Genomic DNA, 24,932 nt, shown 5'->3' on the forward strand with positions numbered 1-24,932 from the left:
AATCTCAACAGCTCATCCCAGAATGAATGTCTCACATAGAATCAACACATCATACCATTCTACATTCTGACACTCGTGGACTTAAAGGAACTTACAACATAACACCCCCCCCCCCCTTATATAATGAAAGAAAACAAATACAGAAGAAAAGAAACATAACAAGAAAGAAAAACAAGGGCAATAGAAACAAGTAAATAAATTTACATAGCAAAGTCTTTAAGCCAACCAAGCAAGGCTCTAGTTCTTTTATCAGGTAAAACATCCACAACCTTGCTCTGAAGAGTATCACATACATCCGAACGAGTAGTTGTCTGAACATCAGAACTGCAACCTTCGCCCACTCCCCCCTCATTACACAAGGAAGAACTGGGTTGCCTGAAAATATTCTGTTCAGAAGCAGACACAGAATCATTAGCAAATTGAGACTGTACATGACTATTCTCAAAATGATCTTCTACCCAATCAAACTTAAAGGAACATACAACATAACACATTCTTTCTTAATTTGCATTTAACAATATTTTAGCAAATGAGCCTGTGAAGTTGTAAAAGCGAAAATAATGAAATAAGAAATTCAACAACTGAAATAAGGGTTAAGTATCCTTTTTAAGTGACACCTTCTATTAGTAGATTTTGATAAAGAGAAGGTGTTTATTGTAATATCTACGTATCCTTTTATTACATACATTTTTAGATTTTCATTAAATGAGATCCAAAAAATTGATACAGATGCATAAACACATTTTTGTACAGCAAACACATTTGATGAGAACAAAAAAAGGTCATAATAACAATATATGAGGAAATAGACGTCTAAAAATAGTATCTTACCATCAATTGATATTCTCAGTAGAATTTCAAGAATCTGCCTTTTCCGCAAAACTGTAAAACAGAGCAATCTTGTTATACAATAATGGCAATGTGTTCCTTTTGTATGAATCACAACATAGTTTTCTGTAGTAGAACAATGTCATTAAGTACTAAAGAGAGCTTACTTTTCTGTGTTCCATTTTTCTGTGTTAATTAGTTTACATTAAAACTAGTAGCACTTTATGGCCAATAGCCCAAAGTTATACTTCTGGAATAATATTGGCCTTCTTCAAAGGGAAAAAGAGAAGGGAAATTAATGTTTAATTAGTAGCTCTACTGACATAGGTGCTGGTGACACAAGATACAGCATTGTAAGACTTGCTGGTATTTTAGACTTTAGTTTATGTCCACATCACATTATTTGCTCGTCTATTTTGAATGCGTTGTTCAGTGCATATATCAGCAAGACTGTGGAACTCCTTGCCGCTGGGGTTGAGAACTACGGGAAATATTACTTCCTTCAAGAAAGCCTTAAAAACTCACCTCTTTCCCAGAGCAGAGTAAGTGGGACAGTAGCTGATAACATCTTGTATGGATGAACAAAGTCTAAGCGCCAGGATGCCCGTTGGGTGACAGACATTGCGCTATATATGTATGCCAATACATACATACATACATATATTATAGGTGCTGTCTCCTTCACCTTAGAAGCAAGGACTTTGGGATTGGGATTGTAGTTCGCAGTGAGGCCGTGCATTTGTAATGCCAATGTATGCCTGCAATGCTTTAGCACTATTAACTAAATCTCAGATCTCTCCACCATATGTACATTAGTCTAGTCATGAATATGAGTTTCCAATGGGATAAGAGCCTGATGTCACTAGGACTGACTGAAGGATCTCTGCTTTACTTAAAAACAGATTCTGATGGGGAGGCCAGAGACTGTGGCAAACGTTATTCTAAGGACATGTGCATTATCTTAATTTTGTTTTATGTTATATTTTGTGTTGGGGAAACAATCATTTTTTAAAGATTAATTCCTTATTGGGGGAGGGGAGTAGCTCTCCACATCTAAGTAACTGCCATTCCTCATTTATTCCACGCCAGCGAAAGCATTTCTTTTTACATTAGTATTTGTAGAGCGCCGTTCCCCCTTGTGAGATTCGAAGCACAATATTTATCGTTCATCCTCAGGAGAGTTAAAAACAGTGTGAATGTTAAGGGGTGATCAGGCCTTATATATCTTTACTGCTCTTCTGGCTACTTCTGTGTTGATCCTTTTCTGATGATTGTTAGCCCCCCTCATAGGACCACAATAGGGATATTCATGTGGAGGAGATGCAGATGGTAGATTATACTTCATTTGGAGTTTTCTGAAGATGAACTGTAGTGAACTGAAGAGGTTCACTTTACTCCAAACTCTCAGCTTCCCTTGAGACAGGTTGCCTGGAACACTCCAGCATAACAGCTCCGCTGCAGTGCCTCCGGAGATTCTAACCACCCCTTCCAGATCTCCGTTGTGTTGAAACCACTGCTTGTGGAGGTACCACTGGAGGGCACTCATATGCCAGCGTTCTTGGTTGACCAACAGTATGCAGGAAGCAAGCAGACCAAGCAGGCGCAAGACCTTCAGGACTGGAACATCTGCTCAATTCTGAAAAAGTGGAATCATAGCCTGGATGTCTTGAATCCTCTGTGGAGGCGGAAAGGCAAGACTCACAGTAGTGTCCAGTACTGGTGTTAACAGGTCCTGCTGAGAGGGCAATAGGTGAGATTTGGGTAAATTTTTCGAAAACAACTCAAACAACAGTTGTGTTGTTACCTGCAAATGATGCAGCACCCTCCCTAGCAACCTTGCTTTGAGCAGCCAGTCATCCAGATAGGGAAAGACAGGAATCCTCGACGTTCTGAGATGAGCTGCCCCTTCACCTTTGTGAAGAATCGCGGTGCGGAAGTAATGCTGAATGGAAGGACCGCAAACTAGTAATGTTGAGCCCCCACTGTAAAACGAAGATTCTGATTTGACTTCATGATGTGAACGTGAAAATACGCATCCGGTAAATAGATCGATATCATCCATTTTTCCTTCTCCAGCGCAAGAAGAACCTGAGCCAGGGTCAACATTTTGCATTTCTCCTGTTTGAGGCAAGAATTCAAAATCCTGAGGTCGGGCATCGGCAGTAAACTGCTGTCCTTTTTGAGAATCAGGAAGTACAGAGAGTGCCATCCCTGACCCCTTGCCTGCTCCGGAACCACCTCGATTGCACCCTTTTATAGCAATATCAGACCCTCCCGCAGGAGAAGCAGAAGTTGCTCTTCTGAGCAAAAGGCCCAACAAGAAGGGAAGGGAGAGGGGGATCTCCCAGAAGCGTAGGGCATACCCATTCTTTACGATGTTCAACACAATTTACAATGTAGTACCAGACCTTCAATGATGTAGAAAATGGGACACTGTCCTCCCACAGGACAAGTTTGCTCTAGGACGGTGGATCTAGACCTGCTTCCCTGTCACACCAGCTAAAGGGGCAAAAGAGGAGGAGGAGAAGACTGGCTGTAGTCATCTGCCCTTTCGCCTGTAGAACCTGTACAAGGGAATTTCCTGCTGCTGCTGTTGCATGGCACGAAAGGTCACGTTTTTTCCAAAGTCACAAAACTTGCGGAACTGCCCAAGGCTACTCGTTTGAGATTAAATTTCCTAAGACCTTGCTGTAGCTTTACTGTCCTTAAAGTGTTGCAGAACCAAATCAGCTTTGGCCCCAAACAGGCGAGATTCATTAAAGGGCAAATTGAAGGGTAACAAGGCGATTCCATCGCCCTGGCTACTGAGTCGACCTTGTCCAGATCAGATTGGTTCACTTGGCGGGCTGTAGCTTGGGCATCTGACAACACCTCTTAGAAATGCCCTTGTACCTCATCAGGCAACTTTGGGACAACTTCCCTGGCTGAGTCCACGATGGCATGTATGTAGCAACCAAAAAAGCATGTGGTATTTGTGGACTTAGGGGCCATACTCCCCAACGAGAAAACCTTGTTTGCCGATTGCTACATGCGCTATGACTCCCTACCCACAGGGGGAGATGGGAAGGAGCCTACAGACTGCCTCGAAGAGAATGAAGCCTGGACCACCAAGCATTTCGGAGAAGGATGAGTGGACAGAAAAGCAGGATCGCCCAGAGCCTCCTTATACCTCTGTGCCAAGGTCTAAGAAACCCCTAGAGTGGACATTGGCTTCTGCTAGACATCGAGAATGGGCTCTGTCAATGCCTCATTGAAGGGAAGTAAAGGTTCTGAAATAGAGGAAGGAGAATGGAGCACCTGTGTCAGAATATTAGACCTAAACTCCACTCTAGGATGAGGCAACTCCAAGAGATCTGCAGCCTTTCTGAACACATTGTGATATGTGGTCACCTCTCGTGTCGGCAAGTTCTTTGATGAATAAATCTCCCATTCAGTAGTGGTGTCCAGGCCATTAGCCTCCTGTAAACCCTCAAAATCCATGTCTGGATCTACAATTTCTACTTCCTCAGCCCCTCCATGTTCCTCCTGGTACTCTTCTTTTTTCAACAGTCTTTGTGCCTCTCTCCAAGACCTTATCCTCTAAACCGGCATCAGCAGTGCCAGTGACTTCAGGATTTGCATTGAAGGATTGTTCAGTGGAACAGGAGTTGAAGCCGGTAGAGGTCAAGATGGTGTGAGTTCGGACCCAGACGGCACCGCAGATGATCCATCTAGCGGAGCTCGTCCCTCCAAAGACTGCAACAGCGTTGAAAACCTTGATATTGATGGAAGCCAACTCCCTGGAGCCATAGGCATGAAAGCAAGAGCGGTTCCTATGGAAAGTGAGCTGGCAAACCTCCCAGGGAGTATGCCAACGGACCCATGGGGCCAACTGGTGACCCAGTAGGGTTTTCTGCTCTGGCGTACAAGCTAAAAAGGCATTTAGAAAATGGGACGGATCCGATCCTAAAGTTGGGAAAGCAGAATCTGTCAGATCCAGTAATACAGGCTCTGGAGCCATTTAGGGAGGCACTAAATTCAGCTCCCATTGTGGCGCTGGAGTCCCACAGCCAGAGGTGGAGTAGTTGTCTTTGGCAACGGTGGAGGCGTTGCAATCACTCAAAGCCAGTGGAGTCACTGATCCCGGAGACGGGGCCAGAGTCATCCCCGGTTAGGAGTCGGAGAGAACTCATCCCTGCGATGACATCTGGCAAACAGACATCAGGGTCGCATCTTTCGAAGAGCGATGCCGAGAACCGTGGCACTCCTGCTTCTTGTGCTTCTGCAAAGACCTCGAAGTGTGCAGAATCAGCGACTATGAGCAGGTCCTTGACCCCCTGCGATCTCTCTCCTGCCTTTTGGTTTTGGCCATGAACAATTTGGCCTCCCTCTCCTTTAGCGCTTTTTGATTCATGCACAAAGTGCGTGTCCCAACGTCATGGTCAGATTGGAGACACCATAAACAATCTTCATGGGGGCCAGTGATGGACAGCTGGCCCCCTCATTTTTTGCATGGCTTGAAACCCGACTATCTTGGAGTAGGCTACAAAGTCGCGACAAAGGGAGAGCAAAGGAGATATATTTCTCTGGAATACTGCGCATTGGGGTAATTAAAACAGTGAGGAATCCACAAGCAGATGTATCCATCAGAAATATCAGCAACATCAATCCAAACAAATTGGGATGACCACTCAAAAAAGAGCACTTTTCTCTCAGGAATGATTGGGATAGCGGCATGGCCTGACCAATCCAGAAACATAAGAGAATGTTTAGGCTAATTCAGTGATGCTCTGAGTGATGTTTGTAGTATGAAGAGGATCACGTGGTTCTTTTTTGGATAAATTGTCACCTGGAGGTTTGACATGCAAGAAAAGCTAATGTTAGAATTAGGTATCGGGTGAAGTGCTGACTGGGTCCATAATTTCTATGGTTAAGAAAGACTTGTAATGAGAATTAGCTGGTGATGTGCTCCATAGAGCTGAGGTTGGATTACAAGAGTGGTGTGGGAGGTTTTTCCTGTCTGCCAGTTACTACATGTTTTAGATGCACTAGTGATAGGGTGGGCATAGATGTAGAGTGGATGTTTCTATTTCTTACATATTTAATTTTTACAGTTGCACTCTACTTTCAGATGATTTACTTCATAACACACACTAATCGGCTTAAACGCACGTATATATATATATATACCTTTACCTTGAGTTAAAGAGTCACTGCCTCCATCGGTCTGTAATAAAAAAGAAAGAACGTATTAGGAACACACTGCAATTTTACCTTTATTTATAGAGTAGGTGATAATCCTCTAATGCAGGTTTCTGCTGTCAGTGGTCCATATTATAAACACTGGTGGCAATAAATAACATTTACAGACAGTGGTACATTTTAGGCCTCTATGTGAAAAAGAAACCATTAGTAAAATTCATTCCACTGATTGCCACTGATTGCCACTGGGAGGAAAAATACTACTAGGTTTCAATATACAGCTGGCAAGAAAACCATTATCTCAACAATGACATTACGGCCACAGTTCACTTGCTGAAAATGGTAATTGATAACAATTAAGGATTTTACTGGCTCACCTAGGAATATCAGGGGTGGGGTCTGAAATGTAATTCTTATTACCACCTTTCACATGTGAAGCCTTGGCTGATTTTAGATATTAAACATGCAATGATGCACTTCTGTTATACCCTGCAATGGCTCTCTCACCCCCCCCCCCCCAACAGAAATACCGCTTTCGACTTGCAGTAGCTTGTCTATGATTAAAGACCTTAAGAAGATTCCTGAGGATTCCCCAGATGAGTCATAGTAGCCCAGAGGAGAGAAGACATATTAATAAATAGGCCCACTTGTGGCCCTTAGCATAAAACCGAAGAATATTGACTGAGAGGAGGAGATGGTTGAAGGTTTGCTTAGTCTGAGGGTGGGGCTGGGGTGGTGCGCTGCAGACTCAGCAGACAAACTGGAGAAATAGAAGTTCTTGATCCACTTCACATAGGAGGTAATGGCAGGCTTCAGCCCCTGCGCAGTTGACATTCACTCAAGACTGAGGGTTGAATGTTTCTGTACAGTTTCTGATTAGACCTCAAGTAGCGTGTTGCTAGGGTAGTTTGTGTGCTCTACCTGGAGAAGAGATTGACCATCTGTGTGTAAGAAAAGTGATTTGCCTGCCCTCTGATCCTGAATAAAAGGCTGCCTTGGCCAGATTGGTCAATGTAATGCTGTTTTCTTTTGAGCCTAGGGAAGGGGTTCTGCAAGTGGAGACCTGGTATAATCCATATTACTGTGTTGTTTAGTCATGTTTCCAACCTTGAGTCCATAGATTTTCGTGAGGCTCTAACTGACCATAAGTAGAGTTTTCAGGGTCTCAGTGGTCTCTGGGACTTCCTGGTAAAGTTAAAGTTGGTCCCTGGGTAAAGCAAAATGTTTTTCCTTGGTCGAGGAAGCCAGTGCTTTCTTGGGTAACTTGGGAAGTGACCAGAGCTGACATATGGGTATGTTTAATTATGACAGACACTTTCTATGACATTGCAACTAGGCAGTCTGCACTGGGCTCACCGTAGCTTGAATAATGACCCAAACAAGATGGTTCTGGACACTTCTCCCTAGGTTGTGGATGTGTGCGGTCTTTTTGGTCGGATTCCTGGCTCTTTGAGTAGTAGGTTTTTGTAGTAAGTTTTGCTTGCTGACTTAGTCAACTGCCTCCTCTCTTCTCTTAATCCCTACTTGGTTGCTACCTGCTTTCCTTGATGGTTTAAGTATCAATGTGTTTCACTAATTAAAAGAGAAAACTGAGGTGGTTACCAATGCATTGTCTCTGTCGCTGAGGTGGGGCTCTGTGCCCAAAACCTAATATTGTCGGTTGTAAACTAACTCAAACTTGCTTTATTTTCTGCAGTTTTTCAATGGATTGATACCTATTTATTTTGCTACATTGGGGCTGACATCTAGGGATATGCAGTACTTAATTTGTGAATAACAAAATAGGTGCCAGGGCCCACATCAGGAGGCCACTGCAGTTTTCACCAATCATTGACCCACCCAGTGCTGCCAATGGCATCCCCAACTACTAAAACACACAATTCTACAAGTGTGACAATACAGACTATTATTCTGTATCCCCAAAGCTATATCAGTGGCTTGGGCAATAGTTATTAGTATTTTTAGGTCTCGCCTAGGCAGCGCGCATGAGCTGTCTCTCCGAGACATCTAGTAGTCTGTATGGGTAGTAAAACTCGTCCTATTGCTTTGGTATTTCTTGAAGCTTGTCATTGGTTAACTGTTGCGTTTTATTTGTTAGCGGGTTTATTATTGGCTCCTTAGCCGGTAGGTAACTACCAGTTATTCCGGAGCAGCACCGCCTAACAACAGTATTGTAACGCTTACACAGCGCAATTGTCTTTTTAAAAAATAGTGCGCAGTCATTTTGACTTGCACCGGAAAAGAACCCTCGATTGCTCCAGCAACAGCATGCTAGCCCTGCTCTGTTTACTTTCCTGTTCCCTTGTTCCTTTTGTTCCTGCCCCCTTCAGCTGTCCGTTGTCTTCCAACTAATGGGCCATGGATGTGCTTGTTGGCTCTGTGACCGCGATGCCCACCCCTGCCAGCAGCTCTGTCCACTGGGGCTGAGCGCTCCTGCGTGCTTTTCATTTTTAAAATCCCTGCTCAGTGGGGGTTGGAGCTCTTTATAGCCGCAGTTTCCCTGCTGCAGTCACCCGTGGTGAGCGGGTGCGCCACCGTCTACAACCCGGCTGCCGGGGACAGACACTTGTGCTTCTGCTGCCGGGTGCTGCGGGTCCAGGCCACCCCAATAGCATGGTCTTTAATAGCCTCTGACCCACAGCAGTATGCTTGGTACTGTTGGCTGTGTAATGTACTCTATGTTCTATTTCCAGAAGCCCTGAATCTGTCTTAGACACAAATACAGACACGTATTTAAATGTTTTACAAATAAGAACATCATCTTTCCTCTGTCACAAACCCTTATGGAACCCACATAATTTATCAACGGGGTGGTAGGTAAGTATTAGGTAAGAGAGGCAGTGCTGTACGATCAGAAGAGACGTCAAAATGTATATTATTCAAATGTGTGCTCCTATTTGGTATAGCACCAACAATGTGTTGTTTAGACTCTTTAAATCACTTAGTGGTTCCAAAGCAGTAAGTACTCGCTTTTTGGCATACATTAATCTATTATTAATGTAGGTATTGGTATTTTGTGAAGCACTAACATGTTGCCTTCCAGGCATGTCAGTGCACTTGCATATATAGCCTGCAGCAATCGGAGAAAAGGTAGATAGGCCACGCGGCACTGTTTGCGAGCTGCATTTCTTCATTTATGTATGTATTTGTTTATTTATTGGTATTTTGTGTAGCACCTACAAGTTGTGTCTATAAACTTGAGATCCTTTCAACCCACTGGTGGGAGAAAGAAAGAGCTGGGCTCGTGCTAGCCTTTACGGTAAAGAGATTATTTTATTTTTTATTCTTTGGAGATTCGTAGAAGTCTTGTCCTTTGAACCACGAGACAACAGCGCCAACATGTCACCTTTCAGACACCTTCGAGTGCATCGCGATCCTGAAGTGCAAATACGCAGTCGCTGTATATTCCGTTCGCCTTACTTGACTCCACCCCCCCCCACACACACACACAAACAAAAAAAAACAAGGTTTTGCCATGTGCAAAGGGATGCTGGTTGGGCAGTATTACTACTTTCTACCTCCTACCCACCATTTCTCCATGTGCTGCTCCCTTTTCCCACCCCTACATCGTCCTTACTTGTTAGGCTTGATCACCCTTCTTGTATCCTTTAACATTTTTAAGGCACTATACTTTTGGATATGCCGTCAGGTGCTTTTAGGTGTATAATGTAAATAAACTACTAAAACCAAATCACGTTTGTGTCACGAACATCCTGCAGCTCCTCCAAGGAAAGATGGACGTACAGACAGGACAGTAAACAGGGTTCCCGCTCTGCCTGCAGCGCATCCCTCAATACACCTTTGAATGCGTGATTTTTCTAAGGGACGCCGCAACTGACAGTCTTCTGCAGTGGAGAAGTGTGGCTCAATGATAAGAGCGGCAGACCCTGATGCAGAGGTCTAGCCAGGGAACAGGGTTCAATTCCCCGCCTCGGCGGGTCTTGGGCTCAAAATTCCACGGACCTGACAATTCTCGCCTCGGTGCCTATTCCAATCATTGAGTCCCACTCTGCAACTCTGGGCAATAGCTTGCTTAATTTCCACAACGGCCCCCACAATGCTAAGGATGCCTGGCCTCTACCTTGGGGGTGCCCAGGAGTGGACGCCTCACAGGCAAAGCCAGGATGGGTTCGACAGCGGTATTCGTACAAGCGCCTTGAGACCCTTGCGTGTGAGTAGTGTGCTATACAAGTATCAATTTACCATTTACCATCTGCACACTACGTTCAGTACGGAATATTGACCTAGTGTCATTTTTGTCTGTGTTTGTTGGATACATGTCAACAATGTAGAAAAGTGAAAAGACAGGGCAGACCAGTTTCCCTGGCAGAGCCACTGTCTGCACGGCAAAGGGGCATATCAAGACAAAGGGGCATGTCTGAAAAAAATATCTCCAGACATGATAACCAGGGCTTGAAATTTGCCTCTTGTAATTCTTTTCAAGTGTTAATTCTGAACACGTGAAGGTCTTTCATGCACGGCTTATTAAAGGCAGAGACAAGATGAAAAGCAATATCATTTTTCCAAAGAGTGTACGCACTGTGAGCTGTTGTCTTGTTACAAGGGTGTCTCACTGTCTTACCTGCACATATGCCTGAAGGGATAGACATATAAAACAAAGAGGAGTGCCACTCGACAAGGTGTGCACTCAAACTACCATCCTTCCCAGACATCACCAGTGCTCCAGAGACCCAACATCCTCCCACACTGCCTGGGGTGCTCTGCAAGGATATGGGTGTTCTCATGAACCAGGAGCTAGGCAACAGAAAGAAGTTACCCGAACTTCAGTATATTTGAGGTGTTTCTGTACTTATGTGCTACCAACCTCTGCAACCCTGCAGATGAGCACTTCAATGGAAGTGTGTGTTTTAAAGTACTGGATACAAAGAGACTCACACTTAAAAGGTCATTGAACATTTAGATCCTGAGCTGTAGACCTTTTCCCACCCTCTTTTTGTGCGTCTTGCTCCCCTGGAGCCACACTCTTTGAAGATGCTGCTATCCGGGGTCAGAACGCAAATCGCCATAGAAGAAACAGGATGGCGGCACCATACCTTCCATGTTATGTGCATAAGGTACCCTAACCTCATTTACAGGTACTTTACCCATGAGGATACGCATACGTCCAGGAGCCATTGGGTTGTGCATGTTCAAGGGGAGTTCAGATCATGTAGATTACATACCACATTGGAGCAATTGATTCAATTGATTTGCACATAATATCCCCACCTTGCCACAACAAAGAAGGGTACAGATGAAAACAAAATTACTCACTTGTCACCTCTTTTTGCTTGCACGCAGGTGCCCAAAGCACCCATAACTTATGTTTTACGACCCAAAGGCACAGAACTGCAGCTTAGCTCCTAGCTATTTGTTATTTTCCACACCAAAAAGGAAAAGATATCCACACAGTTCCACGCCACACATTTGCACAAACCACCACTTAATTCCACACCGCATCGAACCCACAACACAAAATTACCCGTCATGCCTCACAATTCAACAGCACTCCACATAATTAAACTCCACTACACACCACTCTACATCACACAATACCATTCCACATAATAAAAAAAACACTCAATCCCACATAAGTGCTACCCACATTTCCACAGCACACCATGCTACATAATTGCAATACACAAATCCACTCCACACAATCCAACAACTTACAATTCCACTTCAGCCCTCATAATTTCACTACACACCACATACATTCACTCTACTCCAAACCAAAACACATGGGTAAAATACTTTGTCAATCAGCTGTGCAATTGCAGCATTGTGATTCAGTCAACTATGAAGTAAAGGAGAACAAGAAACCCCCTGTACCACAGAAGCAAACGAAAAAACTCCATCACCAAAACAATACCACTAATAAACATCTGCCAGACAGGGGTTTTCCCTGATGATCAGCCAAAGATCACACCTAAGTTCCAACTTCTGAAGGTCACAAGTGCCGTAATCTACTCACTGATTGCACCAATGGCAGGGCAGCCAGTCACTCTCACACTGACCATCTTGATACAAACAAGAGGTCAAATGCCTAACCATACTCTAACCTGCAACTCTGGAGCAACGCTGGTCCCTGCACCTGATCCTGTTGTTTGCGCGCCTAACAACATCCAAAGTCATCATTCGGGAACTCCTGATGGACCAGAGGAAGCAACAATGGGGAGCCCCCAGACGCAAATAAGAAAACATTAAGGTGAAGATGAGCCTCAGGAAAAACAGCTGCAGCCAGAGGAACAAAACCTAGACTCCAATAATCCAAAATCCAGACTGTCGAACCACAATTGGATCCCCCAGCAACTGGCAAATTTGTGTGACTAAGCCCAAGAAGCGAACCCTCCCAAAACAGACCCTTGTTTGAAATATTGTGCATGGACCAGTGCTAACAGCTCTTTTTACTAATGTGCATATGCCTACCTATGTGATGCAGAGAGTGGCCAGAAGTTGTGGTGGGTGATCATGGCATTGCATAATGACTTGTTCCTCTTTAATACAAGAGCTCCAGCAGAGAAATATCAGGGTATTGTGTTCTGAATCACCACAGCTACAAAGGGGTTCTCCCCATTTAGTCAACCAGAGTTTCTTTTCTCTGATCACTGGCAGGTTCTCGTGCCATGTCCTCATGCAACAGTACTACTGTCCTGCTTGCCTTCAGTCTGATACACTCTGCTGCCTGTCTACCTGCTGCCCTTTGTTTGTGTCACCCCCTCGTTTCTAGATCTGTTTCGCCGTTCCTGTTCGTTTATCTACCCTCTGTTTTACCCATTTCTGCTATTTCTTTTGCTTTAATCTGCTTGTTTTTCTGCCCTCTGTTCTGCCTTTTCTGTTTTGCTTTTTCAGCTATTTTTATTGCCCTCTCTGTGGTTTTTCCTGCCTGCTGTTTTGACCTCATATGCCTTTTCTGCTTGTTTTTCTGCCCTCTGTTTTAGCTTTTCTGCTTGCTCATTTTTATGCCATCTGTTTAACATTTTTGCTCATTTCTTCCCTGTTGCTGCTGTTTCCTCAAGACCTGGCTTTTCAACTGAGACCTCGCACCCTAGCGCCCAGATTACCCCATGGGTGACAGTGCAGCGCTGTAAAAATGCTGATTGATAGACCTGGTCCTTCGACCATTGCGGTGGGTAAGTCTCACAATCTAAGTGTCATTTGTGGTTATTTCATGGTAAATTCGACTGAGGATGTATGCCGCCAGTTTCTGCCTTTCAAGATAAGGTCGCTGCAGCACAGCTAGGGTAGGGACACTGGGCTGGTTACAAGTGAACACTTGTGCTACTGTGTGAAAGACTTCCATTTTACACAGCCTGGTAGCTGCACACAGGTTATATGCCTGTGGCAGTGCGGGTTAAAACTGCAAGTTCAAACTCTCAAATTAACCCCTTTTGAGTGGCCTAAAACTCACTTTTAAATATTAATGTCACCCCCGAAACCATAAGTATGCCTTATTGTCTATAAAGGCAGGGTGCATTATATTTCAAAGTAGAGCATAGAATTGAATGTTGAACATGCCAGTCAGGGAAAGATTGCCAAAACCCATTTTCACTGTGGCGAGGCTGGATGCTTTGATAAGGAAGCATTAGGCTACATTGTTACATTTAATATATGCTATATTTGGATTGCTAGCAGCTAGAGAAATTAATCATGGACTCTTTTTTATAGTTTTAACAAATACAATGTAATGGTTATATCGAATTCTGTGTAACTATTGACACCTGTTATACTGATTTGCAATGCTATGTCGAAGCTACTTAATTGATAATGATAGCTGGTCCACATTGCTATGCTCTATACAAATAGTGAATGCCTTTGCAAATGCTTTTGGGTTCTATTGGGTAATATTACATTCTAATGTGATTATTGGTTATATATGTGGTGATCTCTTGTAAAGTCAATTGGCTTGCCTTTAATTTGAATTGGATGACCACTTGACAACGCCAATAGGTTTCCCTTATATCATGATGCAGTAACTCCCTTGAAAAATCTAATGTGAATGTTTTTTAATTTTTTTGTGACACTCCCTTATTTTTTGATGTTGCATCTGGCAAATGTGGGCGTTTTGTGAATATGGAGTAATGACCCACTCAGGCTGAAATGTGATTCAATAATCCAATGAAAGGTATTGCCATCTGCCTGATATATCTTTAAAGGAATCTGCAGTAATCTGTTGTGTACATGTGTAATAAATGTACTTTTTACTTTTCAAAGACAATAGCACTGACATTTGTGTGCCAGCAAATGGTAATTGCTAACCGTTACCACTTCCCCTGAGTAAGTCTTTCACCAATTAGCTATACTACCCTGAGAGAGTCAAGTGCTGCAACAGGGTACTTGGGGGCACATTAGCAAGGGCCAGATCGCCGCTTTATCTGCACTTTTTGCAGATAAAGTGGTGATTATATTATTGCTCAATTACCAAGCTGTCACTAACAGCAGTTAGCGACAGCTTTCAGGCGATAGGGACCTGTTTGGGGCCTGCTTTGCATGTCAGTGATAGTTATCGCTAATGATAAGTGGGCGTACCCAAACTGGTAGCGACTGAAAGCAGTTGCTAACACAGCTATTGCCTATTAGCAATAAAAAAATGCCTGCTAACCGTGATTAGCGCCAGGATTTTACACCTGGTAAAAACCTGACTTAACCATAATAGTCAATGGGAGGTGGATTCTACGGCTAAGTCCCCACTTGCCTAAAAGCGAGATTTTCCTTAGCGATAGGATTTGTATAGCTGGAAATCTCACATTAAAGATGGGATTTGCAGCTATCGTCGGATATAAACGTTAGTAATACTGTGTTATCTCCGCGATAAAATCCAGCGATAGGAGGCGATAAAAAAATTGCGCTAAGCGCGGTTTGCGATAATTATCAAGTTGTTGCTAATATGCCCCGGCGTTCGTACTAAGGGGACAATTGAGGGCGTACTGCACACAGGACTCCCATCCTGCATGGTTATTAAACCAATTTCTTACAAATCCAAATTCGTGGGAGGCGCTGGGCGCGATATAAATATAAAAAATGCCAAAACAGATGGTAGTGACCCAGTTGTTTTGATCACTTTGTTGTCTGGTTAGTCAGATATGAACACTGATTGGAATACTGTACGCTGACATCTCTGCATCAAGGTGGTGTGCCCTGAAGATTGAGAGGGGTCTACAGTTAGACTCAAGTAGCAGCATACCCCAGTCTCATGCAAGATCTCCTTAACCCTGGATGTTTGCTTTTGGAGGTCGTCTAATGGTCCAAGACGCATCAGTGATTCTACTGGTGAGGATTTCAGCCTCGGACAGCGAGGACGGAGATGATGCAAACTATGCACATCCTCCAGTGGCTTTTGCTCCAGTACAGAGGGGACCTGGTCTCGCAGTTGTAGCTTGGCCTTGTTGTGCTCCCTCCTGAGGTAAAGTGGCTCATCCAACTGTACCAGCGATCATATACACATACAGCTGGCGTTGAGGACTATTTTACAAGGCTGATTATTAGCAAATGTTTGTGACAATGGCATTAACCACTATCTCAAAGTCTTCAACTACCGCATTCAAATAAGTGGAACAAGTCAATTTTGGTTGAAAACACATCCTGACCTGTTCAGGAACATGGATGCAAATTCATGACCAATTGTACCCACTCACTAAAACAACCTAGTGCCTACACGTGGAACTAACAAAGTAAGTTACAGGAAACACAGATTAGCATCTGTATAAAAGCATTCAACAAAACTCTTCAGCAAAACTAGCATGACTGAAGAGTAAACCTTGAGGTTACCAAAAGAAATAACTACCACATACATCACGCTGTGGGTACAGGTTTTGTTGGCATAGAAATACATGCTTCACCCCATGCTCTCAAACACTATTGAAAATACATGACGGAAAGACAAGGAGAGCACTTCAGTAAAGTCAACGTGAGTGAATCCCACATCCTTGCCTAACACAATATTACAGTTCTTTTGAACATTTAGCTTTTTCATTGCTTATTCTTTTTGGAACTTTATTGTTTGTTTTGCAAGTATGTCTTTGCCCATTATCTGCACTAGATTCGGATGTTGATTTTAATACATTACAAACATATTTATGGAGTATTCTTGTCTGGTCCATTCGTGGTGATAGGAGTTCGGAGCTCACTAAGAAACAAATAATCCTGTAAGTTTCATTGGGTAGGTTGCTGCTGACACTGAACTATGCCCAAGTAATGTGCAGGTGGTTCATGGGTTAAAGCTCACCAAAGATCCTCTCTCTGGCTGATAAGCTGGGACCTGCCAGAGGGTCTAGGGAGTGGACATTGGATCATATTTTACAGACGACTGCAGAGCAACGCTTCACTCTGAGAGTCAAACACACATACGGTGTTTCTGTAAAGGTACAGATTTGTGCAGGTGATCGATTTGTTTCTCCCAGCCTGTTCATACAATTTAAACAAACATCTTGGTGCAAATCATGTTGCAAAATAGTACAGAAATAAACTTGTATTATTCAGGGTATATCTGTTGATAAACTTTTGATCTGAATACACATCGGCAATAACATCAATGGGGAAACATCCTTTACAACGAAACTTTTTCCACGCAGTACCTTTACAACGCAGGAATGACAACGCAAGTCGTTACAACAACTTGCGCTGGAGGGCCCTGTAGGATAGGGAATAGTTTAATTTACTATCCAAAACCTTCCCTACTATCCACGGGGACTGAAGTAGGAATAGTAAATTAAACTATTCACTATCCAGCACCCCCCAATGCAAGTCGTTGTAACGACTTGCGTTGTAAAACCTGCGTTGTAAAGGCATGCGTGGAAAAAGCCTGCGTTGTAACGACATACATCCAAATCAATGACACTGCTAAGATAAAGAGGATGCCATTGTTTAAGCAAACATGGCTAATAAATTAACAACAAAGAAACATGGTAAATAAGTATTAATGAGAATATGAGGTATTTAAAACCAGCTCACTGTTTACAGAAGATGGGGGCATATTACCAAGGCGGGCGATATGTGATTATCGCCGCTTTAGCTGCTGTTTTCGCCCTATTAGCAAGCTGTTGCTCACAGCAGTTAGCGACAGCTTGTAGGCAATAGCGAGCGGTTTGTGGCCCGGTTTGCATGTCATTTATCGTTAATGACATGCAAAGTGGGCGTACCCAACCTGTTAGCGACTGAAAGCAGTCGCTAACATCGCTATCGCCTATCACCAAGGCAGGCGTAGCGATGGCAATATTTGGGCTAAGCGCCAATATCTCCAAAAACTAACACCAGCTCAGACCAGTTCTTAGCCATTATATCCAATGGGAGTTGGATATTATGGCTAAGTCCTCATTAGCGATAATGCATGAATATTGCTGGATTGCTGATGAGAGGTGTTACCTCGAAACCGGTCCGGTCCTCGGATGCTTGATTCCGTTCTGGGAAGGACATGGCTTTTGTAGTTCGGACTGGACTGTTCCCATGGGGCACAGGGTCAGAGCTGATTTGCATATCGCCATTGTCTAACCCAGGGTGGTGTGGAGTGCAAAAAAACGATGGATTTGGGCCCAGATCTTTTGACTGGGTTGAATGTGTGACATTGATCCACATTCGGTCCATCACCTGTTTTGTTTGCAATTGCTGCCATAAGTGTGCTGGGGATGCTCAGACGTGGGTCCCAGGCACTCCACACCACTGGAGTCAAGCTAGCCGGGCTGATGAGAGGTGTTACCTCGAAACCGGTCCGGTCCTCGGATGCTTGATTCCGTTCTGGGAAGGACATGGCTTTTGTAGTTCGGACTGGACTGTTCCCATGGGGCACAGGGTCAGAGCTGATTTGCATATCGCCATTGTCTAACCCAGGGTGGTGTGGAGTGCAAAAAAACGATGGATTTGGGCCCAGATCTTTTGACTGGGTTGAATGTGTGACATTGATCCACATTCGGTCCATCACCTGTTTTGTTTGCAATTGCCGCCATAAGTGTGCTGGGGATGCTCAGACGTGGGTCCCAGGCACTCCACACCACTGGAGTCAAGCTAGCCGGGCTGATGAGAGGTGTTACCTCGAAACCGGTCAGGTCCTCGGATGCTTGATTCCGTTCTGGGAAGGACATGGCTTTTGTAGTTCGGACTGGACTGTTCCCATGGGGCACAGGGTCAGAGCTGATTTGCATTTCGCCATTGTCTAACCCAGGGTGGTGTGGAGTGCAAAAAAACGATGGATTTGGGCCCAGATCTTTTAACGGGGTTGAATGTGTGACATTGATCCACATTCGGTCCATCACCTGTTTTGTTTGAATATTGCTGGATTACCAGCGATATTCACGCCTTTTGCCGCTAACGCCGGGTATTTTATCGCTTTAGAGATAAACGTTCTAATAGCACGTTATCTCTGTGATAGTATCGGGTGATGCTTGGCGTTAAAAAAATACTCGCTAGTTGTTGGTAATATGCCCCATGTTTCCTACCTTTTCTATCGTTGTTTCACTGGGTTGTGTTCCAGATTCGTCATTATCCGCAGAGTCTTCTCCAGCGCTACTGCAATTTCTGTCACCTGTGAACATAATTGTATCTGTTAGATCCCATACCAGCTATTGCATGTTTGACATTAATACAAATACACATGAAAAAGGATTGCCTTGCTGCCTCTCCATGCAACCATTATTACATGTCCTAGGTGTAGAAAGAGTATCTTGGACACTTTGTCGAAGATTTGAAGCCTACCTGCAGCAGTTACAGCTGAATTTTCCAGTTGTAAATTGCATGTTAAAATTAAGTGTGGGAAATAGACAAAAAAACATTTTTGAATTCCAAGAAGGTTGGACCTGAGTGCATGGTAAGCAGTCAGTGGCGGTGCGCCCATTACGGGCGTTGGGGCATTGCCCCACAAGCCTCCCGCGCCCGCAGCTCCTCACATTCAGATAATGTATGTCAGTCACTTTGAGTCAGCATGACACCGGACTGCCCTCCTCGGGTAGGTGGTCTGGCGTCATGCTGACACACTGTGACTGACATGCACTGTAGGGCCGACAATGGGGGGGGGGCGCGGAGCGCACAACAGGCAGCAGCACAAGTGCGCATGCTGGGCTCTGGTTAGAGAATTTTTCTGACCAGCCCACTCATGCGCACTAATTTTGTGTCTGGTTGGCGGCTGCGCATTTAGGAGAGCTAGGGTTGAGCAACGCTGCAACCCTCGCTCTCATAATGGGCAGGCGGGCGGTGAGTCACTCTGCTCTGTGTCAATCCTGGCGCTGGAGCAGCGCCAGGATTGGCTTGGAGGGGTTGCCACTCCAGTCAATCACGTGGGCGTTGAAGGCGCCATCGCAGTGTGGGAGTCGGACCCCGGCCCAGCAGCAGAGGCGGTGAGGACCTGGTGAGTTGTTTGCTTTATTTTAGTCTTCCCTGCGCTCGCCCCATCTCCCCCCGCTAGTATTGCGAGCGCCGTGACTGGATGTTACATGCTGTCAGAGATTGTTAGTGGCTATTTCCGTGTACGTTGTTGCTTAGAAACTTTCCGATGTCGTTAGTGCTGCTGTAAAAGATATTAGATGCCGGTTATTTGATGTGACATGTTCGTAGATGTCTCGGTGTTGGCCCCAACATAGAGGAGTTTGTGATATATTCACTCGTAATGCTACACACATGCAGGCAGGGCCGTCCATGCAGAGTGGGATTTGTTGCATGTCCGTTTATTTTCCTAGTAGTTTCTCCGCCTCCCTCTCTTGACACGTTGTTCCCTGTTCTTCTCTTAAGAAAACAGGCGGCTGCTGTACATTTCAGGACAGGCTTTGCTTTCGGTTGGTTTCTATCAGGTTTGGTTGGGCAGTTGCGTTGCATGGACTCTGTACTGGGTTCTTCTACAGTCTGTGTTGATGCTCGGTTTCGGGCCCAGTCTATAGGTTTAGCTGGCAAGTCAGCGCTGCGGCTTTAATTTCACAGTAAAAAAGACGTCTCCTTCAATGTTTGTCCTCTGTGCACGAGACACACTAAGGCCCTTCTTCCTCTCGTAGGTAGCGCCCACCCCACATACAGAGATCCAGGCGCTGGTCCTTTGAGAGGGGGTGTGAGAACAGTACTTCGTTGCGGAGTATGGTGGAGGCTAGTAGAATAATGCATTAATTGCTTGGTATAGAATCACACCGTGGGTCAGAGGGATTCTGGTCTCCTGCAGTCTACACAGCAGCACCTAGCATGTTAGTTCGATAATTCTTTGAAAACAGGGGCCCAAGAAATGTTTGCAGTATGTAGCTGAAAGTTGTTTAGCATTTTTATATCTTACAGGGTTAAGTACATCCATCATATGACCATTGTACCATAGGTAGTCCCATCAACAATTTATTACAATTGTATCATATTACTTCTTGGCTTGTGTAATAACATTATTCATATAGGTATTGTGCCACCAACACAAACAGTGCCATAAAGTTAAATCCGTTATTTGTTTTTATCCAAAATAAACTGTAAATTGTCCAAAAGCATTTATTTCATTGCCCCTAAAAAGCTACACAGCTCATTTATAGCTCAAATTCAGATGTTACTTTCAAAGTTTACCGTTCATAGCCAATATCAGTTCAAGAACTGTACAAGTAACCATCACTCACTACTCATTCTAAGATACCATGTGAAAAGCATGTCAGGTTAATCGTAGCATCATGCAGCCAACTGCAGACTGTATAAATAAGGTTTCAGTCAGCCCCAAAGGGGTCTCCACATGATATAAAGGGGTGGCCTTCTTAAGAACTTCTTCAGTCATAACATGTACATACGGCCAAATAACTGGAGGCTAGAGAATTGATCTCCGAATGATTTCCATGCTTTCTTACACGTTCTGCATTCCCTCGGAGTGGGTGGTATATTGTCCCTATCAAAATGCGACTAGTTCACTATAAGCTATAGACTCACAAGCTGTTCATTTAAAAGTGCGCCTCAAAAACACGGGGCGGTTTGCAGGCCCGACTGGGCGCTGTGGTTAATTCGAAATTGAATGTATGAATGTATGCATGTGTATTTGTGAGTGTTGTGAGTGGGTGTGTGTGTTTGCGCGTGTGAATGCATGGGTGTAAGTAATTGTGTATGTGTGTTTGTGTGGCTTCCTGCCTCACTCACTGCTAAAACTACCGACCGCCAATGCTCTATATATGGGATTTCCCTAACTATCCTCCTGACACACCCTGAGGACATCAACAAGTGTAATTTATGAAGAAGCTTTAAAACGCTGACTTCGACTTTAGAAATTGTAGCAGCCTTAAGTCACTAAGCTACATCAGTAGCTGAATGAGGTCATTAGCACAAGAGTAAGTTCCAGATATTTCCAGGTATATGGGAGTTTTAAATCAGAACAAACGATTGGTCCTCAGTTCCCAGTCGTGTACTGCTTTACTCATATTTATTTTCAAAAGCATACCCTGACCCTATGCTCGCTAACAGAACCCTTTCAATTATGTGTATTGCCTCAATCCTTTTATTGCTTATTTGCAATACTACACATATGCCACCGTCGGAAATGCTCTACTGCCCATATTAACATTTACCCAAGTCTCCATTCAAAAGTGAACCCTGTAGTTCCGTGCTATGCTAATGTACTTGGTGTTAATATGCCAGGTCAAATACCTGTTAGCACTTCTGTACCTGATCTAAGAGCCCTCTATCATGAGCACAGAATTACAGGGCCCAGTGTTCAGAGCAGGATCCATGTGCATAAAAAGGCGTTTGTCCTTGTGTTGCCCCCTAGACTCACACGGTGTGACTTTGAGTCTCTTTTCCATGGACTCCTTGTGAACAGATTGCAGCTGCGTCTTGTTGCCATATTGCAGGAGTGAGATCGGAGAAGACCTGTACCTTCCTCCCTTGACAGCTGTCTGTCACGGAACGCAGACCATCATGGTCTCCATTTTTGCATTACTGTGGGGATACAAAGTGCCTGCTTGTCTTACTGAAGGGAACAGTTAAGAAGTCACTCAAATGCCCCAACTGATTAGCTTCCTCAGTGAAAGCTTGCATCTCGAGGGCCTTGGGGTTAGTTGTCCACGCCGCATTTTCCATCCACTCCAATATTTTGTAAATCATACACCATTTCAGCAGAAGGGAAGTGGTCCTGTTGCTTGGAGGGCACATGTCCATTCATACTGTTTTGTATTATCCTCTGCAAACTTAGAAAAGTTAGAAGCAAATCTAGCCTCTACTTAGAAATCCTTAAGACCAGAAAAACAGACAACTCTCAAAATGCTTTCAACAGCCGGTCTCCAACACAAAGCAATTATCTTTCCAAAAATATCAGGCTCAAAAGCCCAACTTGCTTTTCTCTCAGAAAGACCGGAATGTCCACCTCTTTAGAGTCCACCGTGTTAATCTTTAGTTCCCTTTTCACTTCTTTCTCTTCCCTGCAATTTACAGTGGCTATTTACATATGAAGCAGAAATTAAGAACTATACAGATACGTTTAAAAATAAATACTTTAACTTCAATGGTTTCATTTATGTTATGGAGCACTGTTTAGGCTAGGTGAATATTTTCCTTTTTTTTTACCTTTTCAATGATGTTGCAGAAGCTTCAAAACTGGTAGAGACTTCTATCTGCAGAATCCTTACTTTGAAAATCACCAAGCTTCACACTAAATCCGTAAGATTTTCACGCAGTACCGTTGCACACCATTAGGTGGTGTTGTACGGCACCATGTCATCAGCATCATTCATGCTGGAAGTGACATGCGCAGTACCGTTATAGGCACCACCTCAGTGCACTTATGTCAGGTATTTCCTTTTTGTACTAGATAGCACTGATTGGACTTAACTGCCCCTCATTTTTTGACTAGCCGCTTGACTTTGGTTTTGTAGCCATCACATTTCCCGTCATTGAGCAAAGTTTCTACTGTATCTTGTTTATTGTTGTAAGAAAGTGCCTCTTTTGACATGGTTACGCCCCCACTTTTTGCCTGTCTAATGTAATTTCAATCTACAAGTGCACTGAGCCACTGCTTACCAGATTCCCAGTGCCAGATCTCCTTTCCCTGAAACGGTACCACAATTAGCCAACTTCTGTTTCTCCTGTAAGCCCCAGTTAAAGGTACCATCGGTACCCAGTGCTTGTGGACAGAAGGAGGGCTCCTACGGATCGTTCACCCGGTCAGGCAGTTCTGCTGTCGCAGGCAGCATCTCCGAGTGCAGGACAAACCCAAAATTTGACATTGCTCACAGCCCTGTGTGCCATGCCGCCCTTACTGCAGGCCTTTAGCCCAAAAGCAAGGTGCACTGGGCGAAGGACTATCAACACAAGCATATCCAGTCCATTCTGGGGTTTGTAAGTGAACAGGGAAGCCATAAAAAGTACCTTGGCTGGATCCTCGTCAACATGAGTTTCCTAGCTCCATGATGGCTCCACTGATTTCTAAGATGGTTTGTACCAAGCACTGCTGATTCTAGTATTGGATTTATTAATACATTTACACAGGAGACATTGCTAGAGGGACCCCTTAAACCTACAGAACACTAGTGTTGTCCGTGTCTAGTTTTAGCCAGCCTGCTATCATCAGACATGTTTCTGGGTCCCTGGGTCGAAAGCCAGCGATCTCAAAATCCAGCTGCAAGGACAGAAGTGGACAACTTCCCCCTGCAGGATCTGCCTCAACAGAAGTGGGAACTTTAAAGGTCATGCTACCTTTGAACTTTGCTCTCAGCCCTCTACTGTAAGAAGCATATGACAACCACCCCAATCCTGCTCCACTTTTGGTGGGAGGGCTAGCGGGAAAATTAGGGAAAGTAGGAGGTGGGTCTACCTCTACCCTGTACCACCCCTCAGCTAGGGCAGATGAGGTACACTTCACTTTACACTATCCTTCATCTTCAGGATAGGTATCGTAGACTATTTGGAGCCAGGGTATGTCCACTACCCAAGTGGGGTAAGCATAAAAAGGGTATGGGCACCCTACAGGTAGGCAGCACAATGGCTACTACCTAGCCTCCCATAAAAGTGCCCCAAAATTCAATATTTAGGTGGCTCCCCAAGAACCTGAATTCCGATTCGGAAACAAAAAGGTGACAGAAAAAGACTTCTGCAGTTCAAGAACTGACATCCGATGCAGAAGAAACTATCACGAGCTCCTGCTACTGCCCAGGACTCAAAGGTTGCAACCTGCTGTCTCTCCTGAAACCTGAAAGGCCTCCAAGAAACCCTAGAGCCCTCCAGCTTTTTGCAAATTGCCAAGAACGTCCTATCGGGCTAGAGGCTCTAGTCCATAGCATCCGCCAGCCAAAACCCACCTGGGTTGACGACCGACACACTCCATGCCGACGTGACTTACCACTAAAGAACAAACGTTATGCCAACCAAGACTTGACGATTCACCAGTCCTGTGGTACCGACTCCTGCATGCCTCCATCAACTTGAGGGATCTTCTCAGCATAACGACTAACACTGGAATCGGCCCAGTTCATGAAAGCCCACAACCTCTTACCAGTGACGTTGGTGGCATTAAGGAGCAACATTAGCACAACTGCCTTTTCCCTGACGGTCTGCCCCAGACTTCACCTGTGGCTCAACTGCTACTGTGGACCTCCAGATTCAGCAACCACGACCTCCGGTTCTCATGACCCAGGCACGACCCGTCTGCCTGCTGTACCCGAGTCCTGGGCCCCCAAAGACCTTCATCCCTTAGTTGAGGACTACCTCTTACTTTCCAAGGGACCAGGGTAATTCACAACTCAGCAGGAGAGTCCTCCTTCCAGTGACCGTAAGGGTACCCGAGTCGCTGGTCATCTGTCATCTGAACCTGCTCCATCTGCAAGCAACCACAACCTCTGGTTTTGGTGGTGTTCCAAATTCCATTAACTTACAGTCATCTGCTGCTGTAATCGTGATGGTAACTGTTAAGGTGGTCGGCTGTACTTCACCAAAAGCTATACACTCCTTTCCTTACTGAGATTGTAAATATTTGACGGTATAATACTGAAATTACTGCATACTTTGAC

General features: G+C 44.4%; 1 protein-coding gene across 1 annotated transcript in view; it reads right to left on the bottom strand.

Annotated features, from left to right (window-relative positions):
- Positions 1–24,932, bottom strand: part of LOC147729326 (uncharacterized) — a 354,664-nt gene that overhangs the window by 110,479 nt on the left and 219,253 nt on the right. Inside the window, exons 12-14 of the mRNA XM_086959822.1 lie at positions 18,438–18,523; positions 6,004–6,034; positions 832–882 (exon numbers count right to left, since the gene is read on the bottom strand). Of these exons, the coding sequence (XP_086815948.1) occupies positions 832–882; positions 6,004–6,034; positions 18,438–18,523 (168 nt within the window). The remainder of the gene's footprint in view (positions 1–831; positions 883–6,003; positions 6,035–18,437; positions 18,524–24,932) is intronic.

Source organism: Lissotriton vulgaris, chromosome 2_2 (assembly GCF_964263255.1).
Source record: "Lissotriton vulgaris chromosome 2_2, aLisVul1.2, whole genome shotgun sequence".
NCBI classification, from domain to species: Eukaryota; Metazoa; Chordata; class Amphibia; order Caudata; family Salamandridae; genus Lissotriton; species Lissotriton vulgaris.